The sequence below is a fragment of the Hydractinia symbiolongicarpus genome, chromosome 8 (genome assembly GCF_029227915.1).
Source record: "Hydractinia symbiolongicarpus strain clone_291-10 chromosome 8, HSymV2.1, whole genome shotgun sequence".
Lineage (NCBI taxonomy): Eukaryota > Metazoa > Cnidaria > Hydrozoa > Anthoathecata > Hydractiniidae > Hydractinia > Hydractinia symbiolongicarpus.
This window is the reverse complement of record NC_079882.1, coordinates 12879825-12890565: the sequence shown is the minus strand read 5'-3', so window position 1 is coordinate 12890565 and position 10741 is coordinate 12879825. Positions and strand designations below refer to the sequence as shown.

The 10741-nt window shown below is 34.3% G+C and overlaps 1 protein-coding gene across 1 annotated transcript; it reads right to left on the bottom strand.

The window, feature by feature from the left end:
- Positions 1–219: 219 nt before the first annotated feature.
- LOC130654055 (deformed epidermal autoregulatory factor 1 homolog) lies at positions 220–10734 on the bottom strand. The gene is made up of 9 exons (XM_057456570.1): positions 9814–10734; positions 5136–5318; positions 4935–5049; positions 4040–4102; positions 2859–3061; positions 2629–2715; positions 2308–2439; positions 1923–2036; positions 220–1143 (listed from the first exon to the last, which is right to left on the bottom strand). The coding sequence occupies exons 1-9, from the start codon at positions 10588–10590 to the stop codon at positions 967–969; spliced, it is 1851 nt and encodes a 616-aa protein (XP_057312553.1). The 5' UTR covers positions 10591–10734; the 3' UTR covers positions 220–966.
- Between the last annotated feature and the right edge of the window lie 7 nt (positions 10735–10741).

Here is a 10741-nt window from a genome sequence, read left to right as displayed (position 1 = left end):
AAGAGGATTAATCTTTCATCAGCCAGCAAAACGTGGCTATCATGTGACATTCTTTCAAGTTAGCCGCACGCTCGTGGTCGTTAGTAATTATATAGATGATGTACCGCGATCCGAATTTTCGTTACTCACTTCATAGATATTCCCACTTTTTACATTTTACGTCATACCAACGACACTTTTTGGGGAATTCAAAGTAAATACCAATAAATTACAACGCCATTATTAACAAAGGATGTATTTAATATAACCATAATGGTTAAATAAACTATTCCAATTTAGATGTTCTTGTATAAAAATGTTGCTCAACATAGACGTGATTAAACGGGTTTGATGTTGATTGGCGCTATATTCGAGGTGAGCAAGCAAACAAGAAAATATGGTTTATCCAAGTAGATAATCAACAAGTAACCAGTAAGCAACAGTTAAGCCGCTGTTTCAAATCTCGCTCGGTCCAAGTTTTCACTTTCGCCGATATATATATATATATATATATATATAAAAATCATCAAACTGACAAAAAATAATAAGAAAAATAAATTATTACCAAGAGTATATGGTAAATGTTATGTTTTATATTCATTTTTTTATGTACATAAATACAGATAGATTCTAGTTTATAATGGTGCTGAGCAAATTTCGGTTGAAGTAACGCGTTTGATCAATTGATGACTTGGTTTTTATAAATATTATGATCTTACCATCAGCAGTAACTATCCCGCTTTGTGAGACAAGACATTATTTAAGTTTCAGACAAAATATTAAAAAAAAATAGTTACTAGCTCTATATACAATATATAAATTAAAGGACATATCAATTTAACACAAATCCTTTTTTCTCTATATTACAAGTCGTTTAAAATACTACCAGCTAGTTTGGAACAAGTACAAATTTATCTACGTAGATGTATGAAAGTTTTCCTAGTACTTGCAACAACGAAGTAAATTCACAGAGAAGTTTACGTAGAACTATTTATCAACAGGTATCAAGCTACTATTGTTACTCCCTTGACTATCTTCAGCCATTTCACGACATTTCGCTTTATGCATGGTCCAGTCTCTTTGTTGACAAAACTGACCACAATAATACGACTTGTTACAACCTGTGCATTCCAAGAATGCTTCCCGACCACAGTTTTGACAAACCTAAAGCAGAAGGTCCGTTTAATTGAATACAAATTTCAGACTGAAAACTACTGTTTTGTACGGGTTTGAATGTACTTGGACATTTTACCATATTTCGTAATTCATAACATAGGTTAAATCTGCAAAGTGGTATATACCGTATATACTTGATTAAACCTCCTCCTTCCAATAAACTCTTCCACAGCAGAAACATTTTTGCCAAATAAGTCCCTATATTCGTATAGTTACATTCATTTTTTTAGAGAACCAACACCCTGTGGTGACGCTTAGCTAGCTTCAGTCACTTTCCTACCTATTGACTAACAACGATTTACATTCATATCATTCAGTAACATTTAAAGGAACAATTCATCAATTTTAATGTCTTGTAACATTAAAATTTTTTTTGAACTGTAGTCTGAAGAACTTAAAACTTAATGACCTCTTTAACAAAAAGCATGACCGATAAACAAGCCCCAATCAACAAAATAATTTCTGATATACAAGCCCACACCACCCAAGTCTGATGAATAAGCTCACACTTTAGTTTATCATACACTGGTGTTACACTGGGTTGTTTACGGAAACTTTATGTTCGGGAATCAATTTTCGCGGCCGCAAAATACGAGGAAAAAAAATTGCGAATATCCATCCTTTTATAAAAAATGCACAATAAAGTTTGCGAATTTGAGGCAAATCTGCAAAAAGGAATTCACGCGAATTGTGCAAAATTTTCCTTGCGAAAATTAATTTCCACAAAACCTAATTTCTTAAGTTATAATGGTAACTCAAAAACGTACCTTCGAAACTTGAATCGTGAAATTTTGATGGATCGGAACCGGTTCTGATGCAGCAGATATTGGAATAGCTTGCATGGCATGCTGTAGTTGTCCTCTTCGCAGCAGAGAAACAGCCTAAAAAAGTTTACATAATTTATTTTAAAAAACATGCAAAACTAGAAAACTCTAAAAACGAATAGCTAAGTGCACCCATACCTAGCCTTTTCAAAGGAGAAAGAATCGAGAAGTCTTATGTGCAAAACTGAATTTACGTGGTCTTTAAACCTTTTATGCACACTGAGAACAGTGGAGCTGATTACGGAGAGAGCCAACGAACCCTAGTCTAGCACGAAACTATTTTTTCGACTAACGCTTTAGATAAAAAAAATAAAATTTCTAAACACACCTCTGCCTTGTCATTTTCAGCTTGTATTTTTGCCTGCGTTACAGCACTATCTTTTAATGCTTCACTTTGTATTTTAACTTGCTCAACCATCAACTTCAATTTGTTTGCCATACTGACAAGATTAGATGCCATCTAAAACACAAAGTAATTTATTATTACTGCTGCATAAATCAGCAAATAAAAAGATAATAAAAATACATAATTTTTAATTGTTACAGAACATTCCAGTTTAACTGAATATTATCCGACTCAGCTTGTATTATTGTGGTACACACTTCTCAGTAAAAAATCGAAATTAACCAAAAAAAATGATTAGTATACCTCTTCTAGGTGGATCCAATGTTGTTGACTAAGTATATTTATATCAGCTTTTGTTGATGATGGTGGTGGTGGCATCATTTGTTGCATCTAACAGGTGATAAAAAATGCTGTTAATATTTCTAATAAAAGATTACCCAGCAGAAAGAACTTGTAATTTTTTTGTAAAAATGTCAAGCTTTATTTCACGGCATATATTTTTATATGTATGGCATAGAAAATAAAATACAAACCTGTTCATTGATGTCTTGTTTCACTGAACTACTAACAGGTACATTCTGCGTCAAAGGGACTTGTAAAGTGATAGACTTTGGAGGGGAGCTAGGTCGAAAGGTTGCAGCAGTTGGTAAGGGTGTTAAGCAGTTGGCACCAAATGGTGTGTGTGGTGTAAGAGGTGTCATAGGTGTTAATGGTGTCATCGGTGGCATTCCACTGTCTAAAAGTAACATGAGCAATACTGCATATAGTTAAGAAATGCTCACCCAATTCTAAACACATACAGGTTATCCAGTTTCATACATACATGTATAAAAACAATATAACTTTTTGCAAGAATTGTTAAAATCAAACACATATAGCTTGTTTAGAAAAGCTGGAAGGACCACAGATCATGATTAAAATAAACTACTTTTTGACACACTAGGCTATCATTTTTTAGCTTGAAAACTTTTTGTTTAAATGTCTTAGCCATTTTTAGGGCTAAAGAAGCAGCCAAACAAACTTAATGCAAAGAAGGAAAAGAAATATTTAATATAAATAAAATATTTAGTAAGTCTGCTTTCGTTTAAGACTTCCATCTCTAATGTATTTGGCAAATTCTAATGGAGATCACTTTTCACTTTTTAATTTTTGTTTTTTATTCTTTTTCTTTTCAATTTTCATAGATTATAAATGTTACTATGTTTGATTGAGCTGAGGCAGTCTAAGGTTTATCATTTTTTGTTTCTTTTTTGTTCTTAGTGGCCCCCAGTGAAAACAATCCACTAACTATAGGTTTTTGTGATTTATTGTTATTGTTATTATTATTGTTATTGTTATTGCTATTATTAAATATTTTGCGGCAACCAAAAATCAATTCTTATTTTTTAACTGGAATTTCTCATTTGGACATTTTCCAATTGAACATGCAGATAAAAAAATTAGATAAAAACATTAAAAACAAAAACACTTCATCACTGTGGGTTGCTTTTGTTCAATATATTTTGACCTCCATGCTGGGCTTGTTAAAATACACAAAACTGGAGGGAGTAACATGTATTACTATAATTGAGTAATTGACTATAAAAATACACATAAGGCCTACTATGGAGAAGTTGTTACATTGTAGTATTACTCTTTTTAATTATGATGCACTTCCAGGACAAGTGCATAATCAAGGGATCATAAAACTAAGCAACAATGTGACATTTCTTACCATCTGCACCAAGGACAAACACTTCACTTTCGACAGAATAGGACCCTGCGCGCTCCCTGAAATCTGAAACACATAAACATCTTCTTATTTTAGATACATAGACAGTAAAAACAATTTTTTAAAACAACAAAATATAGAATATAATAGATATGTGTATAAAATGCATTGTAAGTTATATACCAGAAAGTGCAATCCACTAGTCCAAAAGGCCCATTGGAAAAAAACACTTCTGCAGAAAAACAATGAAAACGGATTCATCATTTGAATCTTGATGTAAGCAATAAAGCAATGTCCATACACACACACACACAAAAAAAAAATCAGAAATTTATTTTGCTGGTGCTTCTATCAGGTAGAACTTGAAATGCTGATCAAGAAAATGTATAGGATGTGTTTTTGATAAAGGGTTGAAGAGATATATAGGGATTTATATGGTTTTTGATGGCGTCATTAACCTGTATGCTCCGATTCGGGTAAGTTGACACACCTTTAGGAAATTGGTCCTAATTTGGTTCCAGGTACCCCCAAGTTAACCATGCAGGAGATGTCAGTTATTTCCACCGGTTTCCAAGTTTTTTAACCTTAACCTTAAAATTCAATGATATCTTCCCTAATCTTTTTTAATTAAACATCAGTCTAAATGCATTGATGTTGTGCCGTAACGTCTGGGCATTTAACAAATAATACAGACTTTTTCGTCTACATTAAGGTAAAAATGAACACATTTAATTTGTCTGTTATCGACAGACAGGCAGACACTGTCTTTGTATTATTAAAGGGATAAGTAGCAATGCTATCTCTCATTTAATATTATATTTTTATTTATACAAGCCAGAAGGAATATTCACTAAAATTATTTATTTTAATATACAACATACACAAAAATTATTCTTACATCTGTTTTCTTCACTTATAGACTTTCTTTTCATTGGTCCAGGTGATGACAACAAGTTGTTGTTGACAAGTGACCTTTTTCGTTTCACTGACTGGAATAGCTTGACAGGCCCTGTCTGTAATAAAATATAATTACATGTACACATGTTTTGCACATGGAAACACTAAAAAGATCTCCATTATCAATTAATAATACACATACCAGTGTTTCATCTCCACAACATATTCCACAAGTGCATGATATAGCATGCAAAGTCAAATAATTATCTTCTATTAATTTTTGCAGGTGGTGGCCATGAAATCGAATGCTGCGCTTCCAGTCTTTACATGAAGCTCTTCCTGACAGTGCTTCAAACTCAATTGGTGCATACCACTTGTCTTCAACCTAAATAACATCATCAATAAGCAATAACAAAGTTTGTTATCCTTCCGTCTTAGCCGTCTTTACGCTTAAGTTACATAATTTCCGTAAACATTTATCATGCCCATTGCGGAAAAAGAAATAAAAAATGAACCAGCACAGTCCAGGCTTAATCTACTGTTCTGTAATCATTTATAGAGTATAAAACAAAACCTATATATAAAATTATGAATTTTTATTTTGAAGAAGTAGTTTAATGGGCCATGAATAAATTCAGTTGACCTTAACCTGTTCCTACTATTTTACAGAGCTCGGAACACTGATCAAATAATGTAATAGGGTCACATACTTCCATTGAACGGTTAAGGAGATATCAGGGTCTAAAGTATTTGTAATGGCGTCAGTGGCCTGTTTGTGCGAAGAAAGTTCTATTACATCTATTGTTTAGAACTTAAAGGTACTGTCAGTAAAAATATAATAATAAAAAAGTAGCCTGAACTTAATTGCACTTTTCTTATTTGTTGCGAAAATATAAGTGGTTATATTTCTATATTTCTAAACTCGAATAACATTTCTTTTATGTTTACAAATTCTTCATATCACACGTTGTCGAAAGCAAATTTATACTGAAGCCATTCTACATGAAAGGGAGGCTAAAATAATATTTTGTTGTGACATAAGCGTTGGGCTCTCGGCGAATCAAAACATTGTAAATAGAAAATGATTGTTTTACTCTGAACAATAGTACCAGATTAATTTAATTTTTTTTAATATTTTACCCCTTTTTAAAAAAATGTAGCAATTTATGAATATTTAATTTCAAAGCATGCAACTCACTTTAAGAGATAGAACTTAATGCCCCTGTGCACACAAACAGAATGTCTGACTCTACACAAATTAAAGTAGATTATGTTAAAGCTGCTTTATTTTTTGTGCCGATACTGAGACCAGACACAGGTAAGATTATTTACGTAAAAGTATATCTATGCTGACATCCGTTGGAGTGGCCAATGTTCAAACGCAGACAGCAACGTACGATGATGAAATGAAAAAATCTGACGCGACATTACAAGTTAAACTCCTGGACGAATCTGAATTATTTTTTGTAATATACCAAACGATATGACAACTGTTGTTGACATATCGTACATATCTTGTACTCCAGAAAGCCGACCACCAAAAGAAGGAATTATAGAAAATACAAAAGCATTAAATAAATTGTGTTTTATGTACCTTTATACTTCCTTGACAATTATAAACCTCGTTCCCAATACCCCTATTCTATTACTAAAGCTACCTCAATTAGCGAACAAAAAGAAATACTTGGTTCGAGGTTATTCATATTTATACTTTTTATACCGTAATGCTTCGAATAAACGCCCATTAAACGCACCCAGAAAAAAGATCATACCGCACGTGGATTAAAATTGTTTAAATAACACTTGGGGCATGAAAAAAAAACAGTAAATTCGGACCTTCTATGGTTTCCAATTGTTTTGTCAAATGAAGAAATTATCTACAATTAAATCCATGATAAAATGTCTGTTCCGCTTGAAAGTGCAGTTTTGCAGACTTAATTCATCCGTGCTCCGTCGGCGTTCACCTCCGCATAAGTTAAGAACCGCATGGCTGGATTTCTTTTGTAAGACCTGGTTACCAACAACGAAGGGGCCAGGCAATAGAGATTCATGTCTACGTAGTTCTTTTAGCTAAGTCAGGAGTCAGTGAATTAGCTAGGATGGTCAGGTTGGCTATGAATAGGCTTGCTCGTGGATGAAAATGACCAGGACTATTCGATAATTCTGAGATCTAAAAGTGTTCGACGAAGACGGAAATCTATCAACGTTTTGTCCGACGAAAGTCTGACGAGACTCCAAAAATTATTTCGAAGGCTGCCATCGCACGCTGTAAAATGGGATTATATAGGTTGATTTTTAAAACTCAATATTAATTTTATTAGTGGTTATAGCTCTCATAGTCTGTGCGGGAGACCAGGGTTCAATTCCTCTTGATAGTTTGACCTCACATTTTTCTACTGGTTGTATTATAAATGAGCGCCTTGGTACAAGGTTTCTATTGTGTTTTAGATAAGAAATGTATAACAGAGCATACTAAACAGAGCACAAAGATTTCAACGCTGTTGTGATTTTAAAGGACATTTTGTGGACAGCGTTAGTCGCTCTCCACGATTGGGATGACGAGAATATTTGATTGTAAATTAAAAACAACAGTCTTTTTCAGGAGAGACGTTTGATCGCACGCGCATGCCGTGACACACGCGTTAATCGTTTCAGGCGTGCAATTAATAAAGTACTTGGATATTCTCTACGTATCTTAGACACGAAACAAGATGGTATAACCCGACGAACGCCTTTTCCCAAGTGTTATAAACAAACCAACAGAATTGGCGGTATGCCGCATATCGATAAGATCTACAAATATCATCCTCAAATAATAAGATTGGAAATACGACAATATGACAACAGAAATTTCAAGAGTGCTAGCGATTTTTTAAGTTCATTATAAGAGGGAATTTGTTGTTTGTTATTGGGCCGTTCTGGCTCAAACTGAAATCCAATTATGTTTAATTTCTGCTTGCGAACATGATTGATAAGATTTTTTTTCACAAATTTAGCTGTTACCTGTATTGCCAAGGAACTTGAAACACAGGATCAAATGGTCAACAGAGATATAAGAGTTCAGAATTTTGCAGACATCATCAATGATCTGTCAATACAAAAAAAATTGTTTACTTATTGCCTCTATTATGTAGTTCTCGAAACGCTGATCAAGAGAGATGTATTGTGGCGCCGTAGATTAGTGGTTATAGCTCTCATAGTCTGTGCGGGAGACCAGGGTTCGATTCCTCTTGACGGCGATTCAACATGGGCGAGTGAATGTTACCAAAAGCCTGGGTTAACCCAAGCCATGTGAGGGAAATTGGGCAGATGGCTCACTGTGTGGGCAGATGGCTCACTGTGTGGGCCGTTGGATGTTGCCGGGAGTTGTCTAGTAGAGCGCGGGCCCTAATTGGGTTTGTGTAGCTCAAAATGAGCATTAAATACTGTTAGGACTTGTTATGTTATACTTGGTGCTTTATATTATGCATATATTTATGTGTAATCAGCACTTGGTATAATATATATAGTTGAAACTATAGTTGTGAGGCTAGCCATGTAAAATTCGGCGATTCGGTTCAGCTCTGTTGCCGTAGTGATGATTGACATTTAATTGACAAATCACATTTGTGCTACATCCGCCATTTTTTTAAATTTTTCAGGGTAAAAACAAACCTAGTTCGTAGGTGGAAGAATGCTAAAAAATGTGGAAATGGAAGAATAATTAGCTAACGTAAGGTAACCACAATAAAAATCTGTCTGGAAATGATGCTTATCTAGATTTTGCTCCAAAAAATTATCTTTGCTCAAACTTCCTAACATTGTTCTTAAAACTCCAAAATATGTTTAAATTTCTTTATCGTCAAAGCTCATTTTTGAACAAGGATCTGCGACGACTTCTTTGTAACTCTTTAATTCAACCACATTTCGACTATGCCAGTACTGTGTGGTATCCAAACCTGACAAAAGTTTTAAAAAAGAAGCTCCAGGTTGCTCAAAACAAATGTGTTCGCTTCTGTTTACAAAAAAGTAGCAGATCACATGTAGGTGCTACGGATTTTAAGGAAATAAATTGGCTACCAGTTGGCGAAAGGTTTAAAGTATGCGTAAACAATCATGCATATAAATTTTTTCAGTAAAAATGTCCTCTGTACATGTCTGATGTATTTATTCCATCAAGTCATAGAAGAGCTTCGACTCGTTCATCATTCCAGAGGCTTGAACAATCTTGTGTAAAAACATCCCAAGGTCAACAGTGTCTTTCCTACCTTGGACCCTCCTTATGGAATACTCTTCCTGAGGGTCTTAAAAGATCTAGCACTACAAACAGTTTTAAACACAACCTAAAAAAGCACTATTTTGATGTTATAACGAGAAGGGACTCAGATGATTTTGTGAATTAAATTCATATGATCTTTTGATAATCCTTTCGTTTTCATTTTGCTTATCTTTTTTTCTATAAGGGTAGAAATGGACCACAATGGAAATCTCGCCTTGGCTTGTTTTGTGTTATCCAGCCATCAAACATATCAACACTCAGGAAAATTGCATTTAATTTTATTTTATATTTTTTATGATACATTTTAATATTATATAGAGTTTATTATTTTATTTATTTGTTTTCAATTTCTTTTTCTCTGTAAATATTTTTAATGATTTTATAATGATGGCAAATATAACTTACTTACTTACTTATGTCTAGATCTGCACTCTCTTCACCTAAAATACGGAAACTTTTCACCTCGAAACCGAATCGCCGAATATATGCACATCTAGCTATTGTGTGCTTTTGACGAACTAGTATGTCTCAACAAAAGGTAACATTCCTACCAGGAGAAAAAAATCCAAAAAGATAAAAGCATACGAAATTTTACTTAGTTAGCCAGCTAGGCTTTTCTTACCTTGATACACTTCCCCTTTGAACCAGAACCAAATTTTGATTTGTGAAGTTCCCCTATTTTGTCTCTACATTTTACTGTTAGTACTTGAGCCTGTACTGCACATTCCCATCTGCCACGACTAATCACTTCAGTTCTTAATTTTGCTCTCTCGCGTTGTCTTGAGGACTGCTGTGCACCATGCAAGGTACTTGGACTATGAGCAATTCCAATGGTAGTAGGGGTCCCAGGGTTGGAGTATTCATCCAAGCTTTCAAAACTGGCTTGACCATGAAGACTTAATAATTCCTTTGCCGATGATCGTATGCCAGTATTTTCAAAGCCAGATGAAGGAGCTGTATTCAGACCAAACGACTGAAGAGAATTGCTTGGTGAGTTATTAATCTCATCTATGGTTTTTGGCAAATTAGTTAGTGCGGATGGAGCTTTCGATGTGTATGATGGTCTCCTTGTTGTGGTACTTGTTGTTGCTGGTATAATTGATGTAGGACTGCTTACTACAGATGATACATCTGGTGGAGTAATGACATTATTTGCCAACGTGGTGTTAATTGCATTTTGATCATTTCCTCTCGCAATATCTGTTAAACAGGTCGTTTGTTGATCTTTGGAGATATTTGTGTCGTTTTCGTTTGCAAAGACATCGTCCTCTACTGTGTCGTCACATTTTGAAGTTTCGGAAATCTCTAACTTATTTTCGATATTTTTCGGTACGACATTGTCATTGAGCAGAGTGAAATGCACGGGTGCAGACTGGTTCCTCGCTATGTTTGTTGCCATACTATGATTGAAATATCAGGAAATAAAATAGGAAATGAACATTATGATGTTCAACATTAATCTTAACAAAACGAGAAATTCTTCGTCACCGCAAAATGTGCATCATTCGCATTCCCTGCAGCGCCTCGCTTTAATTATACGCCAGTAAAGT

What these genes read in the sequence shown, in the direction of transcription:
- LOC130654055 (XM_057456570.1), bottom strand. Translation starts at nt 10,590, where the DNA reads ATGGCAACAAACATAGCGAGGAACCAGTCTGCACCCGTGCATTTCACT. An exon ending in AACAAGACATCAATGAACAG is followed by an intron (nt 2,716 to 2,858) that starts GTTTGTATTTTA and finishes ATCACCTGTTAG; the next exon opens with ATGCAACAAATGATGCCACC. An exon ending in ATTGGATCCACCTAGAAGAG is followed by an intron (nt 2,440 to 2,628) that starts GTATACTAATCA and finishes TTTGTGTTTTAG; the next exon opens with ATGGCATCTAATCTTGTCAG.